This window comes from Sipha flava, unplaced genomic scaffold, assembly GCF_003268045.1.
Source record: "Sipha flava isolate LNK unplaced genomic scaffold, YSA_version1 80_pilon_pilon, whole genome shotgun sequence".
Lineage (NCBI taxonomy): Eukaryota > Metazoa > Arthropoda > Insecta > Hemiptera > Aphididae > Sipha > Sipha flava.
The window spans coordinates 675565-703260 of NW_020273622.1; the positions used below are offsets into that span (position 1 = coordinate 675565).

Below are 27696 nucleotides of genomic sequence, written 5' to 3' on the forward strand. Positions count from 1 at the left end.
AAAATCTACCGTTTTGCTTATTGACCAATATTATTTAATATTTAATCTATCCGATTGCTGATTACTGATTTTCACCGGGAAAAATGATATTGTAAATAAAGTTTGGTATACCGTGACATTAAAATTATATTTTCTAATATATATAATATTTCTTTAGTATTCTTCAAATTTTTCTCCTGACGGGTTTTGGATATTTTCCGAGAAAGCTCAGTCCCCCGGAGAAGTGCCTGAAATAAACACCGTTTTTATGTATCCATTATTTGGTATAATGTTACATAATATTCTAGGTTTCATATATTAGATATATCCGATAGCATCAGTTATTATTTTTTAGAAGAACCTTAAATTACTCTTTGAACATAACTATTTTTAAACTGATAATAGAAAATTGTATATAATACACATAACTATGTGTAAACACATAACTAATATGTAAACAAGATACTAACCATATTATGCGTGGATATTTTAATAAAGTAAATATGATGTATGACGTCATAATTTTTTGATTTGTTTATGACTAATTTATTAAATAATTTATTTTAAATATTATTATTAGTGTATATGAATTAAATTAAAAATGTATTATTGAAGCTATTTAAAAAACTATTTAAAGATTGAATTTACATGATCCACGAACGAATTTATGTATTTATGTATCTTAAATATTTTACATTTACTAATCCAATATGAAATATTATATCATGTTTAAATATAATAAAAGGTATAAAAAATATTTTTTTCTTAATATATTATATATATTCATAAATAATGAAATATGAATAAGTATGGAAAAAATTTTGAAATGATATATAATTGTAAAGTGTTCTTATCAGGATACGTTATACATATATGAATACATTAAATATTTGTTACGTGTATAATTAATTCATTGTATACATACTCGTACAATTTTACATAGGTACCTACTCAAATAGTATATTTGTATTTATATTAATTATTTTAATCGTTGTCACTTGTACTAATCGACTAACCATTTTATAAAGGTAACTTCTACACGAATCATTGTTATATTCACCTACGTAGTTTTTTTTGTTTATTATCGAAATAATATACTTTAAAGTTCTATAGGTACTTTATAATGAAAATATATTATAAAATATATTGAGATTATACATTTATAATAATGGGTTAAATTCAATTTTTATGGAAAAAATTCTATATAATATAATTTGTTACGATGAAAATAGTTGTTTTTAAATTGGTTTAAGAGTGGTGTCTAGTGTTTCAAGTTTAACAATACAATCTAGCTTACATAGTTGCATGTACAGTCATATAGGGTTTCGTTGTTTTCTCAGAAGGTCAATGAAAATATATGATAAAAATAATAGTTTTTCGATACGACGAGGTGTAAAATACATAATAAATGTTCAAATCACGTATACCGTATAACCACGCATTTCCCAAACAAAAATTATACGAATGAAATACGCATTCTTACATATATCTTGTAGAATTTAGTAAAAGCGCGGCTAAACAATTTATACGAAAAAAAAAATACACTAATAAATACTGGCCCCGACTGTGGGAAAAGGGACGTATTTTGTAGAAAGCATAGTGTCGTTTAATTTATCTAAACGGACATTTTACGAGGTTTATCAATTCACTTGGACGATATCGTGAAAATACCTACATATAATATATATGTTATGCTGTAACAGTGTATTTTATAGTATATACATTGGTAATAAATGTTTATTAAAATCCATAAACCTTCTGCACGTCCGTTTATTATATGGCGATAAAATGAAAACTATATTATCATATTAAAATATATAAATCAATACCGAACGGAAAAGCATGATAGTCTCATAAGGATATAGATAGATATTCGCGCAGGAAGAACCTCTTTAAGATAATGCACCACGTTTATTTACCGTTAATGTTTTTGTAAAATAATAATGATTATTATATACATGATGTACTCTTCAAATGCATTAATGGGCGAATAGTGAACACCATACCTACCACATTATTATTATTATTATTATTTTCGAATAGTGAAGCGATTGTGACGCATCAAGACCATTGTTTGCGGCGAAATCTCAACAGTATTAAGCGCGCGTGTATTATATTGTATTGCATTTCAAACAATTGGCACGGATTGAGATACTGCGATATTTCAAGGTGTACAACTAAGATTTTATAAAATGTATTTTTATTATTTATTTTATGTATATTATGAGAACGTAAGTCTAGTTGGTTTGCATCAACACAACGTTGTCGCTGTACTATTCGGATATTTAGTAAAGGAACAGACTTACGTGCGCTTAATGTAAATAATACATTAAACGTGCAGTCGTCAAGGGAAAATAAATTAAAATAATTGTTGAAATATATTTTTTAATTAAATAGAAGCCTAGACCATTGAATGTGTCATAAATAATAACACATTGTGCAATTTAACTGTATAATTTTCAACAACAAATCATAGATGTACTAATAGCTACAGTGGAATATATATTATTATCGAACGGGTAATATAAATATACATACATATGTGTCCATATGTGTATACGTAAATATGTATATATACATCATATATTATCCATAGTAGTATATCTGTGTGCTGCATTCAACTGCAGCCATAAACGGCATAATGAAATGTTCGTACATTAGGAATATTAAAGGATTTTTGAACGGAAACATTAGCGAAATCAGCGAAATTATATTTTATGTAAAACCTAAAATGATAAAGAGTTCTCGTTCGAACAAAAACAATAGTAGATGGTGGGGTAAAGATAAATTAAATGTAAATGCTGTTTGGGAAATGTACTGAAAATGCAAAAAACTATATAGGTAAACAATTTCATTAAGCAACTGATTTTTCATAAATATACGGTGTGTGCAAAGCAATTTATTTTTTTCTAATTTACGATTTGTTGGGCTAGTATAAACGTATTGTTTTATTTCCACCTATTACAGCTTTAGATTTAATAAACTACTGTCAGGCGAAAGCAACATTAAAAATTAACGAGAGTGAGAATTATAGATCATAAATGGAATAAGAAAACATATTTCAAAACAAAATATAAGACAATCTATTTTAAGTATGATAAAATCATTACGTGTTTAAATGTGATGTCTAACTTAAGATTGAATCATTTAAACATTTTTTCATTTTATCATGTAATCGGTATAATATATAATGCGTCTACCTAACAGTGAAATTTAAGCTTGCACATGGTACAGTTGTTGAAAATTTTTATAAATCATGATTAATATAGTTATTTTTTACTGCATCAATAACTTATGATTTCTATAATTATATAATAAACTATAAAATGTATGGATAATGTTTTTTGGTAGGTCTTCTGCTAGGTCAGATGTTATCACACAAATAGTTTAATATTATATTGCTCGTCTATAATTTAATTTCGTTAATTATTCATTTATCATTTTCTTTAAACATAAAATCATAAATATATGACAACTGTGTACATTTTTTTTATATTATTCAATGTTATCAAAAATTATTTAAAGTTCGATAGTAATCATTCGTAAATATCATAAAATTTCATTTCTATATTGTAAATACAGTTAGCGAATTAATTGAATAATATTGAAAACCAATAGAAACACAATTGCTTTGTCACAAATCACTTTGCAATATTATTAAATAAAACAATGTTGAATAAATATATTTGTTCGTAAATTAGGACGTAAATTATTTATTTAAAATATAATAGTAATACATTTGAGATAATATAACCTACCTTGTGAGTGTAACCATTATTTGATTATAAATCCGTTGACTTGTTCTTTGATAATCGTATAGTATTCAAATGGTCATACGATCTGATAACACGTTGTAACATGCGTGTTTTTGAATTTGCAGCATGTCTCGTGAACTGTGTTGCTCAGTGTGAAAACCATATAAAAGCAAAAGTAATTGGATATTTATTATAACCTACGTGTATTACAAAGGCGATTTGTTTGCAAATTGAAAACAAAATAGACACTGACAAATAAGGTTGGTATAATTATTATTTCATAATCAATAATAATAATAATAATAATGGTAAAAAAAAAAACAAAAGCATAATGAAATTTGAATTACTTTTTATTGTAATTTGTGTTAACAATTTAAATTACAATTAACCATTTTTATTGTCAATGAAATATTTTATTTACACCAAAAAACAAAATAGTACAGCTATACATCGAACAATATGAAATACCCACATGATACACGATATGTTTCGTATATTATTTTCAGAACAGGACTAGCTTAATAATAGGTTTACATACAAAAGTGCAAAAAAATATCTATGGATAGTTGTAAATATGTTTTCATAAATGTACTTAAATATCCGTAGTAGAATTTATTGCGCATGGTATGTAATTGATAAATTCTTTTTTGGTCAGTTGATGAATCATTTTACTTTGTTTCAACAAGATACCCATTTTTGCATTGTCTAAAAACTTTTTAACAAAAAAACGACTATGTTCGCCAACATCTGGACTTGTTATGAAATCTTCTAACTAAAAAACAAAAAAAAAAAAAAACGAAATAATAATAATACTACATGATATCTACCGTAGTTTGCAAAATACGACTAGAATAAGTAATCTATTGTATTGAATTTCTTGTCTGTAGATCAATTGTACCTATATTTATTGATATTAATTTAGTTTTTAAATAGCGATTAATTTTAATTATTTAAATTCTAAAATTATAATCAGCAATGATTCATTATGTTTTTGTAATACAATTTCAATAACATATTAACAGTCGGGATAACGAGTATTTATAATATTGCTAAAAGAATAAATAATTCCAACCACGAATAATATTATCTGAACAAATAATGTAATTTAAATTAAAGTTCGTACTAAAATACTTATATTTCAATGCACAAAATTATTCATTATTTTTTTTTTATAAAAGTTCAATCCCAAAACTCCTTCTGCCTAATATATCAATGGTAATTCCAATAAGATTAATAATAAATAATTTACTCCCATATTTTAATAAATACTAAGTCGAATTACTAAAAAACTTTACATGTACTGATAAATCTATAGTAGAATAGATGATACGAGTATATTTGAATTGCAAATCATGGACGACTACCTTTGGCCTTTATATAAACATATATATAGCGTTTCATTAAAAGTACTTTAATGGAATGCAATAGATTAGTTATAACATGGTATCCGTTTTATTTCTAAGAATGAAATATAAACTTTAATTAACTAAGAATTTGGGTATTTTCCAAAGAACAATAACATTTTTAGTATTTTATGATAAGGTTAATACTTAAATAATACTTTGATTTTGTATCATATAATATATTATTGCATAATGGCATAAATGACTATAAAAAAATTATTTATTTATTCAATTAAAAATTGGTTGTTAAGAGTTTTAGTAATTGAAAATACTTATCTGTGTTTTACAGACGATTAAATATATTTCAATTGGATATCTATTTGAATTTTGAAGAATTGCGTTATAGTATTTCATTTTCAGTTGAATAAAGTTTTACGTTCATTAAAATTTTACCGGAGCATACATATAGAGTAATTACGTACCCTTAAAAAACTTCGTACACCTCTTGAAATATTGACATTTGGAATAATTCTTTTTTTTTTTTTTTTTATATAGGTATTCAACATTAAGGGATAATCTCCATTAAAGCAATCTAAAGTTAGAGATTTCGAGCCAATGGAAAGTGTTAATTTGATAGATTAGCATCAGTGAGATTAGGTAATTCAATTGTAGGAAGGGACCAAGAGGGTTATTAAAAAGTGTCATAAATCTGCGAGGGAGAAACAGCTTAATGACATCATTTTTTTAAAGCAACCCCGTTGAAGGTAAAACAATTCTAAATTACCTTCATCCATTTAGCGTCTAATATCTCTTTATCAATCACAATGTCGAATGTTAACGGTCGCAAGTTTGTGACGAAATACATATCGTCACAATCGAAACTCCCATTCAAAACGTGCCTAAAAGCAACTAAAGACACGAATTCAGCTCTGATGCCTGTCTCTTCAAATACTTCTCTAATAGCAGCGTCACCAATATTTTCTCCTTGAAAAAATGTCGTTTTGTGATAATATTAAATACATAAATTTAAATTAAATTATCTTACTTGTGATATACTTTACAAAAATATAATAATTAAATTATTAAATATACATAACATATATAATTATTATATACATATAATGTAACATACTATGTTTATTTATCAAATAGTTTATGTTTATTAAATATTATATTTTATAAACTCTAATAAGGTATGCGTATAACATAGAATTTTAACGCGTGTTGCATAACGAAGACAATAATCATTCGTGATAATGTTACCGAATGCATGTTTGCGTGTTACTTTAACGTTAATCGACCGAAAATAGAAATATAGATTATTTTCATTATTCTACGAATTAACAAGCATGTAAAAATTATAGATCACTGATAGATTCTCTTATAGAGTTTAAGTTTATAAAAAAATATGATATAGTCGATCGATAGTAACAAAAATAATAATAGGAAAATTATTAATGATAGATAACTGTGCACGAAAAACCATAGCATCTAAGTACATTAATACATTATATACTTATAGACAAAGTTGTACTTAACTTTGATGTTATTAAAAATAGGGTTCAGAGATTATTATTATAATTCATTAATTTTTAAATGTAATGAGTCGAATAGATTTACACATTTGATAAAAAAAATTTTCAAACATGGAAACATGATCGTTATTTCAATTCCATATTGAAAGAAATATTACCTTTTTGTAATAAAAAAATTAGTTTCATTTTATTTTTATTTATACATTCACCCACTATTTTTTTTGTGTCAGATAATTAACATTTGTTTTTTTTTTTTAATTACACAGATTACCTCATAAATATGTAAACGTACCAAACAAAAGGCAGAAAAAAAAACCATATAAAAATACGAACTGTTTACCAGGATTTACATAACCTCCGGGCAATTTCCAAAATGGAATGTTATGCTCTTTGACGACTAACAAATGATCGTCGCGTATCACTAGACCTCCTGCACCCGTGTAAGTATGAGGGGAATCTACTGTTGTGTTTTCGCCCCTTAGACGTTTGTACATCCACAGTTCGTTACCGTCCGGTGATGTTCTGTGAAACAGGAAATTGTTCTAGAACCAAACACAATTTATTTTATTAAACACACGTGGTTGTTGGAAATCCTAAAAGCCGACCGAAATGTAATATGTTATGTAGGACTTAGAAATATGTCAAAACACAAAGCCCAACAAGTTATAAATGTATTAACTTTTCAATATAAAATTACATGTATAGAATTGCAGTTATTATTATTTTCACAAACATTCAGTTACGTGTTTTTTATAGTTACACTTTAGTTCGGTTATGAATTAAAATTAATACAAGCATTGGCTTATCTGAATCTCTTCATGTGCCTTTGTTAAGATGTTTAAAATTAAAATTTAATTGGGTTGATATTTAATTATGAAATATAATAATTCATATTCAGTTTCTAATGAAACTTCTGAGAAAAATACGCGTACCAAAATATATTTTTATTAAATATAAGTCGTAATAGAATATAAAATTAATATAAAGTACTAAAAATATTATTATCGTGATATTATTTTATCACTTAAATGAGTTTAATAATATTGATCAAATATTTATTACTTAATAGGTAATCAATGATGAGAATGGTTAACTTTGTATGTAGAGCCAAAAGTTGTAAAAGTAATTTTATCCTCAACTTAAAGTTAACCATTAAAGTAAATTTTGATTCTATACATAGGGCTTTCTCAAAAGTTTTCAGGTCTAGTCTTTTATGAAAGTATTTCATGGCTAAACGATTATAAATTATTAAAATAGTCTTAATAGATACCATATCAGTATTTAATTATATGGCATTCTAAAAATAATTAAAAAAAATATTTGTGTAAGATGGTAACAGTAATCATCAGTAAACAAAATCGTGTTATTAGTCAAAATTTATATTAAATGAACTGGCATTATTAAATTTATTGAATGTTTTTTTGGGTATTTATATAATTAAAAATAAATATTATATATATGTTATATAATATATAATCAGGGTTATATATTATAAATACTGAATTGTAAATGTATAAAATGTGTAATAAACAATACTTATAAGTTGTAAATGGTTGACATACTATAAATCGATACGTGGGACATAGTCTATAATTAGAGTATATTAAGTATAATTAATTTGAAAGTTGTACCTAACTATTATTATGGTCTGTTTTTTATAGGTTTTAGTACGTATACTTAAGAATTACGAATTTCTTACTTTGGCCAATTCTGCGATCCAATGTGCATGCTGTCGAGCTATCCGGAACCACACCAAATGCACCTGTTCATCCGCCGACCATTTAATTAGAGATCCTGGGGAAAATAATGGTTTTTTGAAAACGTGTTAAACATGAGTCCCGAAGAACGTGCTCGGGCCCCATATGGCGACAACGATCGTTACGAGAGGAGGGTGAACGGCTTAGTGTAAAATAAAAAAAATAACAACAATACTGAAGGGGGTGAAGTTCAATTTCAGAGTCTGCGTCATGTTGTGGGGTGGGGGAGAGTAGAGGATTAATGTAGAGTACATATTCCCCAGGGTATATACGCGTACACTCACGGGCGAGGGAATAAATCACAGATTAACTTGACGGTTCGCATTCAAATTTATGTCGATGGATTGTTGTATAAGAGAAATATAGTAAAAAAATTGTTTATATATATTTATTAAACACACACACACACACACACAGATGTATAGTTATATACATATATGTATTATAAATCCATTTTGAGTAAAAAGTTTTTTCCGTACCTGTACGAGAGGGGAAAAGCTCAATGTCGATTATGTACAAGTTTTAGTTGCTTGTTAAAAATATGTTAGTACAAACATAAATTATTATTGTCAGTGCTTTTAAACATTGACAGACTTAACGATAATGTTTATTTTTTAAACCTGACTTAATACTCTGAAACTATTTGGCAACTCGTCAAAAATGTTAAGTTTTATTCGCAGAGGAATTATTATATAATTAACAGATTTGTATTCAAAAACTAAACAGCTTTATAAAAATTCAAGTTTAGAAAAAAACAGAAATCGCCAGTTTTAATACTTATAAAGATAATGCAGATAAACTATGTGATAAAAAATTATACAGGAATAAAAATGAAATTGAGTTTCTGGTTATTATTTTTTCTTTCGGACGATTAGCTCGATGTTACTATTTATTCTACATTTTCTAAGTTGATTCCATTATATAAATTTTTTTATAAATTAATTCTAAAACTTCAGTGAAAACCAATGTGTTTTTAATACATTTTCCAATGCCATTGTATTTTATAAAAAATAAAATATCTCGTCGACAGCTATAAAACCACACACTAATTTAATTATTTGTTATTATTACCAAAACATGAAACGTATATTATATCACTAAGTGGACACAAAATAAAGTATAATTATAGTAAATTGAAGTATAAAATGAAGGGTCATTTTTATTTGTGGACATCTAATAATTTATATTAATATTATACAGTATACATTATACAATTTTAATAACAGACGTTGATAAAACGGACGTGATACATTATCGTACATACAATTTGTACATTTCACCAACTCGTACATTTCAATATGGTCTAGATAAATTGCAATAATAAGCAGGAAATTAATATTTAAAAATTTAAATAAATTAATGTCAATGAATATGTTCTTATTAGTATGCTTCTTACACGAATTAGTATAGAATTTCATTACCTTTAACTAAAATAGAAGTGCATTTCTTCGATTTAAATATAAAGGTTTTAATAATCTATACATATATTTAAGGAATATCAAATTTCAATTGTCTGTTAATGTTATTAAAGTAAATATTTTAGGAAAAAAAGGACTAGTCATTTAAAACTACGAAAAAAAAACATAATGAGCTTTTTGTTATATAATCCGTAATTATATCTATTTATTGGATTAAAAATACTGTTTGTTTTAAGTTAAACTTAAAAGTTGAATAAAAAAAAAGAAGAGATTTCGGAACATTAATTTCACTGCTGGGTACTTGTCTTGCTTATCTCGATCCAGTCGCGTGGAAATTGCATTTAGGATAGGTCACTTGGTTGGTGTGTTGTCTTTTTAAATCTGAAAACGATTAATCATCGAATTCTAAAAACAATTCTGAACAGAGTTTAGTGTACTTTAGTGTGATATAACCATAAATTGTGTGGTTTTTTTTTTTATTTTATCGCAAGGTAGTGAGAATTTTGCAATTTTCACATACTATCCAAAATACCCTTTATTTAATTTCCGGTCGATTGACTATAAATTCAACCAAATACTTTAAAAACTAGTAGGTATAATATAGAAAAAAATAAATATAATAAACATATCATATTAAAAATAACAGTTTTCGTGATTTGCAAATTCAAATATATTCAAATATTTCTCTAATTATTAATCATGGATATTTTTTCATTATAAAACATATGGAGTATGTGTTTTTTCTATATCAAAACGTTTTTTTTTTCTATAATTCTGTGTTATGTATCAAAACCATATCCTAAAATAATATTTTTCTAAACATGTCAAGTACTTTTGAAATACATCACGTCAGACAATCGTTTTATAAATAAATTATGCTTTATTATTTTCAAAAATGTCTTGTTTGTTATTTAAAAAAATTAAAAAGTAATAACACTTATTAATTATTCTCGTTCTACATGATTTTTGTTGACAATACCGAATATTTACGCTGTTTATAGTTAGCTATGTGATAAATTTAAAAAACATTTATGATTAAAATGTTTTCAAATATTTAAAAATTATGTAATATAGGTATATATATAGGATGTATAATACTAATTTAAAAATAAAAACATAAAAATATTAATAGCAATACAAATCAAATACATTTGACCTAAATACATAGTACAATCTATGGCTTTAGTTTTAAATGGAATAAAAGAAAATTGTATAACTATAAATACATATTTTACTCATAGATTATTCTCTTGAAACGTATCTCGATCACAATTAATTCATCATAAGTCAGAACCTTCAATTACTGTCGCCAGTCTACCGCGCCGTTGGCATTTTCCATTACTCTACTCTGATTATTATGCAGTCCATTTTAAATGGGTCTCGGTTGTAATAAACTCACGTGAAAACGTTATACGAATGTGCATGAATTAAAAAAAAAAAACACTGTGCCAGTATGGGACACATAATTTAACTAAAATATGAGTTTTCAAAGTCCGTAGCATGTCAATAGCAGAACGGACAGTTGGGATTTCTATACATGTAGATTACTCAAAAATATATTTGAATGAAACGAGGGATAAAAATTAACATAAATTTATACAACTATCCGGCAGGTTACTTTAATAAGTGTGCATTATCGAGCGCAGAGAGATTACTCATCTGGATATACTCCGGGGCGTATGTTTGATAAAGGGTTGTGGCGTATAATTAAATTTGTAAATAGCAAATGGCGATACCTCATTAATGTACGCTTAAAATTATTATTATGAATATATAATTGCACGTTGCAGTATTTATTCAATAATCAATATATAATGTAATATAACGTGTTCTAAATATAAATTGGGATCACATATGGATTTTTTAACGAAATAATTTTTTTATGACATTCACTCGCAAACATAACATACGAGTATTTACATAAACAGTTATAATATTATAAAATAATTCAACATGAAATTACGGTATTTTAAAATTTTACGATATCTAAAATACATATTAATAATATTTTTTAAAAAATAGTGAAAAAAGCATCTTTTAAAATAGCTTCAAAAAAGAAATAAATCGAATATTTTGAACTTTTATAGAATAAAAATAATATGGGATTGAATAGTTTTTGTGGTTTTACGGAAAATATTACGAATTACAATGTACAACCGACTTCAAAGAACGGTGTTCTTGTAATTTAAAATCGATTATTGTGAGTGTGTATGAAGAGCTTTTAGAGAAAAATAAATAATTTTAAATGTTTACAAAAAAAATCATATTTTAAAATAAATCGATTGCTCTCTCATTTTATTTGGAATTCAAAATTCGTAAATATGAATGTATGAATATTTTTGAATAAAATTAGCGGCCCTTTTAATTTTACGAATATCTAGAATAATATTAAATAAATTTCATAATAAATAAATAAATGTTTTAAATAATAATATTTAAAACAATGTAAATAATTTTTTTAAACTAGTAAAAATCATAATTTGTATTAGAATCGTAAAGTTATAGTTGTATAGTTGATGAATATAGGTCGGATTTTTAGGTTTTTAAAAGTTTAACCTATAATATGATGCTGATATGTTTGATATTATCTTACTATTTGTTGAGCATGTAAAATATACTAAAAATAATATTTTTATTATTTTAAATAGTTTATGAATATGTACAATTTAAAATAAGAAATGTGTATTGTATATTTTTATATATTTATATTATGTTTAACAACATTTACATTTAACATTAACATTGCAATATTAATATAATTTATATTAATAATAAAATATAATAATAATAAATATTAATATATATAAATACTCGTGTATTTAATTTAAGATATAGGTATCGAAACTTGAAAATCAACAATAAATCTCTAAATATATATTACAAACATGAAACTAAATGATCTTTATCATTCTTAAATCAATTATAAATGTATTCTTACGATGAAAAAAAACACAACTCAAAACAAGTATTTACATACATAGAGTAAAGATATATAAATAGAGTTAATAGTGCTAAAATATATGAAAAGTGTATTTAGCTTTAATGATAATAATCGAATATTTGTCACTTAGGTTAGTTTTTTAAATATATTTAATTTATGTGGTAAATAATCTTATACTAAATAATTAGTTAATTTTTATTGTAAAAATTGATACAATAAAAATTCCTTATTAGTAATGCACCAATATTTCACAGACTAATTAACAGTTTAAATTTATTGGTACCTACTTAAAAAATTATTCATGAAGACGAACAGTGATCATAAAACTAGCTGCTGAAATATAATTTAACATAAAATCGAGAAGAAAGAGCAATTCGCTCTTAAAAAATACACTTTGTCTTGCATTGAAATCAATTACAAACATTTTAGATTATTTTAAAGTGGTCGAATAAGAGTAAACGAGGGAAGCAAAATCTACGCCATTAGGAAATTGTACAGAAATCAATTACTTTGACAAGAATTCCTAAACAAATAAAACGATCGATCCAATTTAATATTAAATATAAAGTAGATAAAAAATAAAAAAAATAAAAAAAATATCAAATTAATGTAAAAAAAACGTCCGATGGTATTGTATAACAAATATATATTGTTATTTATCCATTTGTTTTCTCTGGAGAGAAGGATGGGCTAACGTATTTTAGGGATGATAGGGATGAGCGTTAAACGGGATTGCGGTTTGAATTGTATATAGAAATATTAAACAGATAGAGAATAAAAAAAATCGTCGTTTAGGTTGTCTGCGGAAACGCCACAGTGGAGTATAAAAATTGTAAACGACTGATTTACGGGTCGCACCTCGACCGACTGCTGTATTATGTACCGTTGGTTTGCGGCGGAAGAGGAGTGAAACAATGGCAAGCCTACAAAAATCGTGAAAACAATAACTTTACGGCCGAGGACGGTACATGAAAAACTACGTGATATTAAGGAATAAACGTGGGCGGCATCTTTGCGGATCGGACACGGTTCGGGCTTGACGCCGCCGCTACAGGAATTCGCCCGGGGCAACTTATACTCGCAAACTGTCACGTAACGGCGCCCAGGCGGCGGAGGAGCACAGAATCTTTGAGCGGTTAATAAATTGACAGCTTTTGTATATTGTCACTATATAGTAAAATAGTGTGTGTGTGTGTGTGTGTGCGAGTGCACGTTCCTTCGGTATATATTACATAGTTCACGTACAAGGGATGCGTGTGTGCGTTTGCGCAGTGGCATATTTAAGATTTTATTGAGGGCGAGGGGTGATATGGTAATATAGTGTTGGGCACGGAAAATATTTATAAATTCAACTTCACAGTCCTTCACGATCAAGTAAAATTCTGATTTTATATTATTATAAACCTAATGAAACAGCTCGTTATGTCGAAATTCTATTTTTAAATATCGAAAAATGTACGAGTCAATAAACCGTGGTCTCGAGTCAATATTTGTTTAAAACCAAAATTCTATTTACTTTCATCAAAACTATATAATGTGCGTTAAACCAGGTAGTAAGCCGGAAACAAGTCTGAAAAGCTTGCGTACGCGATTTCATCTTAAACAGTATATGTTTCGAACTTTTCGAATTTTTTTTTTTCGTTCTTCAATAACGGCCAGGGAAAAAACAATGATGGTCATCGACTAGATACAATTTTCGAAAAAAAAAAAAAAAAAAAAAAAAAAATCGAATACTTTGAAGAAAAAAATATGGTAAACTAGAAAAACAAATAATTCGTAGTTTCGTTTTGAATCGAAAATGTAGCGCACAAGGGAAATGTTCACCACAGGAAAGTAAAGGGAACGGATCTGTATTTTAACATTCTCTACATCATTCAGCGCGTAAGTACGCGTATTTGGGTGCGCGCGTCGGAGTGGCGTACCCTGGGCCGGGGGTCGGTACAGCGAGGGTGTGTTCGGCTCTTAAACGACCGCTGCTGTGCATATATGTTCTTCTCTGGTTAATAATTTAAAACATCCGTAACCCGGCGGCGTCGGCGGTCACGGGGATGTTTTAAAATAAACGTTTCCGCGACGGGCGGTTCCGGCGGCGGTGGCGACTCGCGAGCACTATAGCACTGCTATTACTGTTGCCGTTATACGTGCGCACACGTACGCGGGTGTGTTAAAAGGCGTCGGTAAAACCCTTAACCGGGTCCGCATTAAATTTTCAACGCCCGCGATCAACAATGGTAAATAATATCGTACATAAATGTCATTACCATTATCATAACCGCCACAGGTACACTCGCACACTCGTACGCACAGGACTGTAATGTAACGAACCGCGTGTGGACGACGAGGGGCGACAGGGACGACGGGTGGGTTGGCGCGAGCGAGTGAGCACACATACGTGGCTCTATCGTACCGCACGCGCGCGTGGCGATCGTGTGCGCGCACCTCTACCACCCGGCCGAAGTCAGATCAATAGGACGTCTCCGGGGAGCTTTAAAAAAAAAAAAAAAAAAAAAAAACCACCCCCCCCCCCCCACCTCCGAAACAATGAGCGAAACCCCGGTTATTTATGAAGTCTGCGAATAAACCGATTACACATCGCCCCGGCCTTGCGCGAGAACGACGTCCAAATTGCTTTTTTTCATCATCAGACTAATAAACGGCGTGAAATGTAATTTTTCGACTGTTAAAAACAGTGTACCTACGCACGGGGAGTTGAAAGAAAACGTAATTGTTTTTTCGGTTTTTTCGCGGAAAATACGCCACCGCAACAACAGTTTTTATACGCGCAAAATACCTAACCTGTTTTTATACTTCGCCACCCGCTCGCCGCGCAATCACTTTGGTCGCGCGACGGACGACGACAGATTTTATGTGCCTCGACCGCCGGCGGTGGCGCCGCCGAACCCACCACCTTTATATTATATACATATTTCACATAGTTTCGGAAATAGGGGCGAAAGATATTAAATTCGACCTGCGCAGTGTTGTGTGTGCGTGCGTGTACCTAAGTTGTGTAATTTAAACACCCAAGTTTCTAAAGTTGAGAATTATTATTATTATTATTATTATTATTATAATAACGGAACGCCTATACGTGTCGGTGGTGTGGTACAAGTGCGGCGTCGGGTGAACTGCACCACGGCCAATAGGTGCGCGTAAATAATACCGTAAGGGCCGTTGGCTCGATGGACGAGAGTATTCGTGTTGTTCAACACGCGTGGGTCTGCTGCGCAAAGCGCGTTACATAAGCCCCGGAGAACAACGGTGGCAGGTACACGCGCGCGTATAAGACGATTATAATTGTCTCCGATAGAATATCGGAATAAATTGAATCGTTTCAAACATTGCCCCGCACAACTTTGTTTTGATACCCTGTTAATGCAATAGAACTTTAACGAAACGTTCCCCGCGCGCGCATTTCTATTCTACGAAATTAACAACTGCCAAGAAGATTTAACGTGCACTTCGGGCAACAGCGATTTATTACGAGCGAAACGAAAACGTCTTAAATTAATTTTCGCGTTGATAAGATTAAACTTTTGCCGGGCGTTATTTTTAATTGCCTTATTATTTCTACTCGTAATTATTATCAATATTTAAGTATAGCGGGCGCAGTAAGAACCAGGAGGTAGGTACCTGGAGCACTTTGCGCGTCGGCGACGGTCGTATAACGGGGAGAACGCATTATTTTCGAGTATACGATTTATTTCTGCTGCTAACTGTAAAATTACACTCCAACGAATGTTTCGGCTCTATAAAATATAAGAATACTCCGCGGGAAACCACTTATACAACCGGAACGAGTGTGCCATTGACACGACACGATCGCAACATTAAAATTGTATTTACTATACATCTAATTGAAATTGTATGTAAGTCGATTGCATTTTTACACTTGTAATATATTTGTTCGTTTTTGTGTAAAATCATTGAAACCGTTCAATGAAAATATACTGTGTCATCAATAATTTATCAACAAGATATTTTGAGTATAAAATCATACATTTCATTAAAACTTGTGATTTAAAATATTATGATACGATATATAAATAATATGATGTCAATTGTATTAAATTTACGCACCATACGTAAACATTAAGCGTGACACTTAGAGTTGTTTGTATTTCATAGCACGGTACGTCAATACACTTTTACCTCAATTAATGAAATGTAATTTTAAATCTTACGTTGTTATTGCTACCAGTAGTATAAAAATAACAATGTTATCCTGTTTCATGTTCTTAACCAATGTTTAATCTTTTTTAAAAAAAATGTACGACTTGTATGAAAATCGAGACCAAAAACTTTGATTAGAGATTACATCATCGTTGAACATAGGACTTAGGGGACTTCGAAGACAGAATGGATGTATGTGTTAACAAGGGTTATGGATGAGGGTGTGATGCCGTGCGCGCGTGTGTAACACAGAGCAAAATGCGATGGTGAGAATAAGAGGGTCGGTCCCTCAAATAAATGGGAAGTAGAGAAAGCATATAATTACTTTTTTTATGAAGTACCATAATTCAACGTAAGGATACTACATTTTTAAAACTGTATTCCTCACGTTATCTCAGAGAATAGGATGTAGTAATTAAACTGAACTCCGAGTTAATGTTGGTTTACGCATAATATTTATTCGATTTTGATCAACATTAAAAAAAAATAGATGTTCCTAAGGTCCATAAATAATCTAATAAAAACTTAATATAAAATTTGTTAGATAAATAGGAATTTAATAAATCGCATTTTGAGTTGTATTTGAATCGATCAATTATTTTATGTTAAAAGATATATGCGAGTGTATAAAGTATTATTACACATAAAACTGCTGTAAAAAGACGTAACAAATAATTAAAAAAATTGACTGAAAACAATTGCTAAATAATAAATGCTACAAAAATGATAATGAAGTACAAATTTAAATTGAGTACTTTTTAACGTGTTTTATAAAATATTTTATGTAATTACTTGTATTTTCCATCATACGCAGTAGATGACTTAAAGTAGTCTTACATTATTAATCCTTTAAAACGTACTGAGTTCAAAATTGATATTTATAATGAATGTACTTATACAAATTGCGATATTTTGCAGTATAATAATATTTCGCCAGCACACATAATGTAGGTAAACAATTCAGTGGTACTTATAGATTATTATCGATTTAAATATTTATTTATTTTTTTTTAATTTAGGTGAACTAAATAATGTAAAAACTGTTAATAATTAAAGTTTAATGAAGACGTTTCGAAAACGCAGTTATTTTAAACACAACTAGAATGAAAGATGTGTATAAAATAACTGAGCTTTTGAAACTTCTACATTAAACTTTAATTATTAATAGTTTTTACATTATTTAGTTCACCTAAATTAAAAAAAAAATAAATAAATATTTAAATCGATAATAATCTATAAGTACCACTGAATTGTTTGCCTACATTATGTAGACTGGCGAAGTATTATTATACTACATAATATCGTAAAAAAAACTAAAATAAACTAACTAGAATGAAAGATAGTTTTTTTGTACATATAAAATTAACGGCTACTGAGAAAAACGATAATACTCAAAAAAGAAAAATAATCTGATAATTATATAATCTTGTCATTTGTTTTATAAAGTTAATTAATTATTTTTTTAATTAATTTTATCAAAAATAGTTGTATTATCACAGTAATTTTTTTAAATTATTTGTACTCTGTTTCTTAGTTTTTTGAATTCAGAAACTTTAAAGCTACAATACTAAACATTTTAGGAATATTGACTATAATCGTTTTTCCACTTAATCCTTTAAATGTAAAATAAAATAAGATTTTGATAAATATAATATTAAATGTATACGTGGTTTATTGCTCACCGTTGTCACAAAATATTAAAAAAAACATATAATAATATTATGTAGTAAATATTTGTACTTCTATATGTTATTGTTTGTGTGCGAAAACAAAATACACATCATGACATTTAACGTATTATGTTAGTATATCAGTAAGTTGATGTCATTAAAAATGAAACAAAGGTGGATAAAATCATATAATACCAAAATATTTGTACATCAGGTAATTGTTATTTTAGTTTCTAAATAAAGCGAGAAATGTATTGGTAATACAGTGTTTTTTTTTCTATAAATACCATTTTGAGTAGTACATCTTCATTGGAAATTAGACACAGATTATACTTAAACGGGGTCATTTTTCGATTTTGTTGGTAGTTTTATTGAACAAATGACATTTTTTTTTTTTTTTTAATGCTTAATTTCGTCTTGCAACTATTTATATTTTTTTAAATGAAGTTACTATTAATTTTGTATTTAAAGACTTAAATATTGAACGCAAAGCTCACCAAATACTAACAATAATGCAGCGTTTAATACGTTCATTTTCCACTTAAAATATTGAGTAATCATTTTATTAAATAGTTTAATAGAAAACCAAAAAATAATAATAATAATAATACACAAATTTATATATAAGCATATTATTACAGAATTTCGAACTTTAATTTATTTAAAACAAATAAATTTATGTTGTGTACTTAAAATGCAATTTATAATTTAAACCCGGTGATTGTGTTTTATAATATCAAATATATTATGATTTATGATAGAAACTAACTTAGAAATATGTTAAAATTTATTCGGATGATTTTTTTTTATATTTTTGAGTTACATCGTCATAATAATACCAATAAATGTTCATAATTATTTAAAGGACTAAAATCGATTCATGTTGAATGGTGGTTTACACAACAAAAAAGTTAGCTAATACTAAAAACTGTTCGTAAATTGTACTTCGTTCTTATAGTGTTATATGTTACATATTAATTTAAAATATTATAATATAAATAAATATTTTAAGATGTTGGTTAAAAGTTTTTAAAATATATTTATTTAATTAATACATCATATAGCCAAAGGGTAAATTTTGTACTAAGTATTTTGTGAGTATTAATATTCTAGCCTGACAAATAATGATAGAAATTTTAATTAATTAAATTGAAATCTATATATACAACGTATTATTATACTAATATTTAGCAATATTGCCACACAAATATAACATAAAATATATGTATAATATATTATATCATACTGCGTATATTTGTATATAATGTATACTAAATACATTTACATTAGAACGTTGATAATTTGATATTTTAGTATTAAAATAAACACAAATATAGGAGTAGTATTTTTACCTATGGATATTGAAGTCAATATTTTAAAAAAATTCTGTAAATTAAGTGGAATTATTTTTTAATTAGTAAAAATTATTCATTCAAACTTACATAGGTTTATATAATCAAAGGAAACTATGTACTAATTGGCAAAATAAAATGTCATATGTAGTATTACGTGATATTATTGATAAAATATCATACATGTACATTATACGAAATAATTTTTAACATAAATGTCTAATCGAAAGATGCATAGTATATCATATATATATATACATACATGTATATTTGATATTAGTATTGTTAATCTAATTGTAATAATAAGTTTCATAAATAATTTATTTAAATTTATTTTGCAATATTCATTACCTATAAATTAAAATCGCTTTACAATTATGTCACTACACATGTTGTGTAGTATATTTATTAGTTAAAAACTTAAAATTCAATACGTCTATATTCATGCAATTACAATTGATTAATCTTCGGGATACTACATTTTATATTACATATTTTTCTATTAGATTTAATTCAATTGGATTTAGGAAGAAAAATATTTGTGAAGCCAGAAAACTAATTCTTGTATTCTGAAAGCTTTACAATCCAATATGTTTATCTAAAGAAGTAAAGACGGGTTTTTCAATTGACGTTTAAACATATTGCCTGTAAGCTTGGAAAAGTTTACCAAATAGTTAGAGTACTTAGGACTAAGCCCCTGATAGAGTGTATCGGAAGAAAACGGTAAGGTTCTAAATCTTTTTTAGAAGCTTTTAACAGAAAATGAGTAAAGCTTTTTCAAATAAATTCAGTAATACTTTTCAATTAGTCTTATACAATTTGTTTTGAAATCACAATTTGTATTGAACGTATTTATGCATACCATATGATTTATTTTATTTATAATACTTACTTGTATGTTAATGTTGAATTAATTATTTAAATTTTAATATTCTAAAATGTATTTAACTTGTTGACATTGTCATTTTGCCATTTTAAATAAATTATAAAAAGTTTTAAAAAATGTTAATTACTTAATATTAAGATTGAGCAGCTTACTTTGAATACAAATTAAATTTACGTTTATTCATATTTTTAGGTTTTTATCCAACTAAAACTTATTTTTTCTATCATATATTTATGCCAAAATTATAAATATATAAACACTCTTACACCATAGGCGCAAATTGAAGGGGGGCTTGAGGGAAGGGGCTAAGCCCCTCAACACTTAGCCATAGCCCCCCAAAAATCTAAAAATTTAAAATGTTATAATTAGGGCTCGGATTTAAATGCCCTAAAAATATCAAAAAAATTCCCTTTCAAAAAATGCATCATTTATTAAATAAATTCAAATTATTATTAAAAAATGAAATTTTATTTATATTACACTACAAAAAATAAAAATGAAATATTGAATTAAAAATTAAATTACATATTTGAATTGCACTGTACGATTAGTATTTCTTTTAAGTTTTGGAATTTGACTGATCGACGGTTGTATACCAATAAATTTTTATATACAGAAAATGACCTCTCAACATCAACAGAATTTAGTCATAATACGAGAAATAGGTCAAAAATGTTCTAAAATATAAAAAAATGCATTAAAAACGTCAAAAAAATGCTCTAAAATGTATAAAATCCGCTAAAAATGCAAAAAAAATGCAAAAAATATCCCAAAAAATGTTTGTGGGTAGAACACGGAATACCTGAAACAAATTTGTAGCTCAGAAAGCATCCCGTAAGACATCCAAAAAAAAAATGCAAATGCATTGAAATCCAAGCCCTAGTTATAATATTATAAATGGTTACAGTTTTTTTTTTATATTTAAATAATATTATATATTATGAGATGGCCATGTTAATTATAAAATAAAAATTATCACTGGTATTGTAGAATTAAATGTATAATATTAGTTTGATGAGCGATTTTTCAGTTTGGTAATAATAAACATTGAAAGCGAAGTATCAAATCAGTTTAAAGCTGAGGATATACTAATTAAGTATGCTAAGACCAATAAAAGGTTACAATTATAATTTATTATTTATTTTAATTGATATATAGGTATAATAAAATAAATTAATAAATTTATTACTATGTTGTTAAAATTATGTTATTATAAGTCACACCCCTATACTTGAAATTTGTGGTAGGTCGACCGTAATAATGAAGATAAAAAAATGTAATCAGATTATGAAGTAATATTATAAGGTAAGATATGAATGGTGATTGGTGGGGAGGGGGCAAAGCCCCCCACTGTTCTGCTTGCTTTTAATATATTCAGCCTCCCCAAGTCAAAAGTTAAAATTGCACCTATGTCTTACACTATATCATATATACCTACTCGGTAATAAGGATCGTAAGCAACAAAAATAGTTGAAATTATACTCGTAGTTTTGAATAATCTTACCGTCTAAAGCAAATAATAAAATATATTTGTATATTATAGAAATGTTAAATTGATTAAAGATTTCAAGTATCCTAATCAGTTAAATATACGTTTCTGAACTTCCAATGGGAAATTATAAGTCTACGGTTTGAGTGTAATATTAAAATGTTCTTGAAAGCCTTTTTAAAAAAATGAATAGAAATCTTAGGCAAGTAAGTCATTGGTGGTTCAAAGTTCCTTTAAATCAAATATTTCTGCATTTTATAGAGGTTAATAGGACGTCAGAAACAATTTTGGGATAGAGTGAGTTCAATAATTGATTTTTGAACTGTGAAAGAGTGAATATCCTTTTGTTAAAAAACTCACTACGCTAAATTAATTAAATCTACAAAATGATTTTATGGTTATATTGCAAGAAAACTTGAATGGACAAACATTTTAGTTTAAAACTTATATTTTTTCTTTTATTATAAAAATAAATAAAATCATAATTTTAAATTTAAATCAAAGTAAAGACATGGACCATGAAAAGATCTTATAGAAATACCGAATAATAAAAATTGAGAATTCATAAAAAATACATTTCGAATGGTCACAGGTCGTTGTATTAGAAGTGTTATGATCTATAAGCTACTGTGAGAGGGTGTGTTATAAGGCTTTATTATCCTTCTTTACTGTGTACGTTTGTATATAATGTGCAAAATAACACAATCAAGTTACATGGATCATTAAGATTAAGCTACAGAATAATATCTCATTTCCTATAGCTTAGTATAAATACAACTCATAAATATAAATGCCATCTATATATATATATATATATATATATGACTTATATATTATATAAATTATTCTGGTATTCATGAGGATTCAGTTCCTAAGTTCACTCTATAAAAATATTGGAAAATTAAGAAAATTAAGTACCTATATTTAATTTATTCTCATATGATTTAACGAATTAGCAATCTATTCTTTATATTTTTTTAGTTAAACATTGCATATATACATGGTGATAAATGAATAATTTATAATTCTATTCTTACTCTACTCAAATTTTTATTTTATAGATTTATAATCTATAGAAGATATGAATATTTACTGAATTATAACTGATAATTGATAAAAAATTTAGGTCAATAGCGATGACCATATTATTAAAATTACATATAATTAATATTGTTATTATTTAGCTCGTGATTTCTTGTATACTAAAGACTGGCTATAAAGATTTCGAAACAAAATATATTATAGTCTTCGATTTACATACATTTTAATAATATTTTTTGTAAATGAATTAAGTAGATTGTTAATTAATTTAACTAGAAAATGTTCCATAACCTCTAATCTTTCTTAAACTTTTTCGAAAATATATAAATATTTTTAAAATATTTATCATAAAAATATACATTGATAATTGGTAGAAAAATAAAATAACATAAATTAAATCGACGATTGACAAGAAAATACAGGTTTTTATAGGTGTTTAAGATAAATAAGATAAAGTGACTACAATAACCTATTAAGAGGATGTCACACCTACATTTTTCGTCTCTGCATCTATCTCAAAGGCAATACAGTAAAATAAAAGTTTCTTATCACTTCAACTGTGGCATGTAATTTAAAATAATTATATATATGAACAAATATAATGAGGAGAATATTTTTGTGGGATTTTGGCACATTGTTAAATACTGATCAATAGAGAATTTTTAGTTATGTAAATAGAAATAATTTTGTTTAACGATTTTATTGTTTTAGATATTTTACAAAAAAAAAAAAAAAGAAATTTTTGAAAATATTTTAATTGTTTATTTAATTTAAATGTACATTTCTTAAATTTTAATTAAAATTTGTGCATAGATAGATTTTACGTGATATATTAGCCAATTATTAAAATGATTAGTCGGGCGTGTATATTATTTTAATACTGTATAAAGTACATTTAATGAAATAATTATTAAATAAAGATTAACGAGGGCTTACAAGAACTTTGTAAAAGTATACGTATGTATGGAATTAAATTAAATTATATCTACATAATATAATACATACATATATATATATATATATATATATTTATATTATAAAGTTTAGATTAGAAGGTCGTTTAATTAGTGCCGAGTAGTAGATTATCAGAACCTTGAATATTAAACAAAATTGATGCGATAGAAAACAGTATTAATGAATTACAGTCGAGTATAGCAGTATAGGAAAATGGTATAGAGATTGCCGTTCAATTTATATCAGTCCAAGAATAAAAGCTTTAAAACACGTTTTCCAAGACAGCTTATGTTATTTAAGATGATCCACTCCAATAATAAACTTCTTAAATTTATTAATTGAGTATTGATATAAGTAATGTTTAATTACTCAATACACAGATGGTACGATTATTTTTAATTTATTGATAAATAATACTTAATTAAACTTTTATTGTATTTTTCAGTTCTCATTTTTTTTGTTTGATTTAATTGGTACATTATAATTTATTATTAATACTTTTAATAACATATACATCTAAGTACTTGGAGATGAATATACCTTTGAAATGCTTATTTTATTCTAATTTACTAACTTCATTTTATATTGACTTAGAATTTGATAATACATTCTACAACACCTCAAATGTAACAATTTAGAATAATAAATAAACATCAACATAACTTCTAAATAATTTTAATGTATGTACATATAATATATATTCAATTACTATCATCAATCATTATCATAAATTCCAAAACCCTACGTTTATGTGCCGGTATACGATTGTACGGACACTTATAAAATATCAAGGCATGTTTTCAAAAACTATGAATGAAAAAAATGTACTATGATATAATATAACCTTAGTGGCTGTTATCAATTATACAAATATCGTATGAACAAAAATGAGTTCATTGTCAATCATACAAATCGTTTTGAAATTAAAATAGCATTGTTTTGTCTTCAAGCGTTTTAGATAAGAATTTCATTACATATATATCCGAAAAATAATTCAAACCATATTATGCTAAATTAAAGATATTCAATTTGACCTTCATACATTTTTTCTTGGAATATTATATGTAGAGTTTGATTAAGCACATAAGCAGGCAGTGACATAGTGAGAACTTTTTGATGCAATGTTTTTAAATTATTACCAAAGAGAAAACAATTTTTTAATTGGGTTCGAATCAAAAACCCGTTGGAAAATATTTAAATAATATTCATAAAAAAAATTTAAGCATAAGTTAGTTAAGAAAATGTAATTAATTTGTTTATTTATAATACAAATACATGTTTGGATTAAATAAATAATGTGTGGTCGAAAACCTAACATCTGTTTCACCAACCCACTACTACTAAAAATATACAACACAAAACAATCTTCACACCACCACCTGGGTACAACTTATGTCCCACGATTAGTATAATCTTATTATACTCGTATACTCGTCGACGGAGAGCAACGAAATACGACATCAACTCGGAAATTGTGTACACGTTCTCGTGTTTGGATTTAGTTTTTTCGGTGATTGCGATTTATTTCATTTGAAATCATCACCCGTGGTCGAGGTGTTTTCTTATCGGAATACAACAATCAATTGAGGTGTCTACCGAGAAAATGTGAACGAATATCATTGATATCAAATCACCGTTAAATACAGTACAGCTAGCACATGAATGTGTCATAACATTAAGACACGAATTCCAATGGAACGTGTTTGAACAATCAAGGGTCAGGATTAACAATTTCCGGGTGTTTGCAACGTCGATTCGTAACATTTTGACACGGATACGAACTCGGCGGGCGAAAAGCTCGAGAAAAACGGCGAACTTTACGAATTATAAAGCTGCTTATGGACCATATGGCGGCGCGTTTTTTAATGAGCGAAAAAAAAAAACAAAATTCTTTACCAACGTACACATTTCTCGGCCGCCCGTTGGGAAGGAAGAGCAGATACAAAGAATATGATATTATTGTGTTGCGGTGGCGGCGGGCGGCGAGAGATGACGAGCGCCGTCGCCGTTCAAGGGGGACTACTAATCGCGCGGCGTGGGCATTTCACGACGTATACGCTCAACCGGTTTTCCGTCGACGCCGTCGAGACCAACGGCAATGTCGCGACACGGTCGCTTGACGCACACATGTTCGACAACGGCAACGGTTTTCCGGAACGGACGCGTTTTGCTAAAGCGACGGGACGACGCGGCAGCGGTCCGGAAAACCGCGGTAATGGTACGGGTATAAATGGAACCTCAGACGTCGCCGACCGGTTTGAAATGAAGGTCGGCGCCGGCGAGTTTGAGAACCAATGGTCGGACGCGACGTCCTTGGAATGTAAGGTAAGATAATAAAAAAAAAAAAATTAATAAAAAATAGTAGTGATGCGAAAAAATTTACTCTCGAGCTTGGGACCAAATTCCGCCGCTGGGTCCTGTTCTTCCGCCGTGGACCTGATGACGACGCCTCTATGTTTGTCCACGTGGCCGGCGAACACGGACATATTTCTGATAACAGACAATAGAGAAGGACGAGTGATCGGAGAGAAAATCGTTTGAGATCTTTGCCGAAAAATTACCTGACGATGGTGGTCGCGAACAAGAGCCCCGATCGTCTGGAAACCATGCGAGCGGCCGCGGCTGCTGCCGTGCGCGAGTCCGTGCACGTTTTAACCTGTTGCCCGCGTGCGAAAAGGGACGGCGGAATAGGCAGCGGTGGCGGTGACGACCAGGAAGATGGAACGAGAGAGAGAGAGAGAGAACGAGTGAGAGAGCGTGAGTGACGGAGCGAGAGTGTAAGCAAGAGACGGTGGCCAGAGAGCGAGACACCGGGTGAGAGAGAGAAGGAATGGACAACGGGTAGGGGCTATGAACGTGAAAGATCCCGTTCCGCGAACACGACGAGCGAGTGAGAGAGAGCGAGCGAGATGCGTGCGCGCGTATACGTAAGTATACGAACGTGTACGTGAAAAAGGGAAAGAATGTGCCGGGTAGTCGTACGCTGCCGGCGTGTGGGTGGGAGCGAGGTGGCGGGGCACGCGGCGGCGGCGGCGGCGGTTGCCGGTTGCAACAGCGCCGCCGACTGGTCGATAAAGCTGAGAAATTTGTGGGCGCTGACAGTGCGGGCCCGCCGGAGCACAGTCGACCGGTGTGCTGCGCGTGTGAGTGGAACGAGAGCCCCGCGCGCGCCCGTGTGTGTGAGCCCGTGTGTGTGCGTGCCTATGTGTGCGTGGCGCGACCGTGTTTTTTCGTCCGTAGAATCCGGCCAGCTGCTGCAGTGTGCGTGTGTACCGGTGCGTGCGTGCGTGTGTGTGCGCGCTCGTGTACGTCAGTGTGTGCGCGCGCGCGCGTTTGTGTACAGTGTCTGTGCGTTATCCGCCTCCGGTAATTCGACTCCTTCAGTCTATTCAATAATATTGTT

General features: G+C 28.7%; 1 protein-coding gene across 1 annotated transcript; it reads right to left on the reverse strand.

Moving 5' to 3' along the window:
- Positions 1 to 4106: 4106 nt before the first annotated feature.
- LOC112693082 (nucleoside diphosphate-linked moiety X motif 6) lies at positions 4107 to 27376 on the reverse strand. The gene is made up of 6 exons (XM_025567981.1): positions 26855 to 27376; positions 26677 to 26783; positions 8312 to 8406; positions 6953 to 7154; positions 5862 to 6061; positions 4107 to 4506 (listed from the first exon to the last, which is right to left on the reverse strand). The coding sequence occupies exons 1-6, from the start codon at positions 26899 to 26901 to the stop codon at positions 4327 to 4329; spliced, it is 831 nt and encodes a 276-aa protein (XP_025423766.1). The 5' UTR covers positions 26902 to 27376; the 3' UTR covers positions 4107 to 4326.
- Between the last annotated feature and the right edge of the window lie 320 nt (positions 27377 to 27696).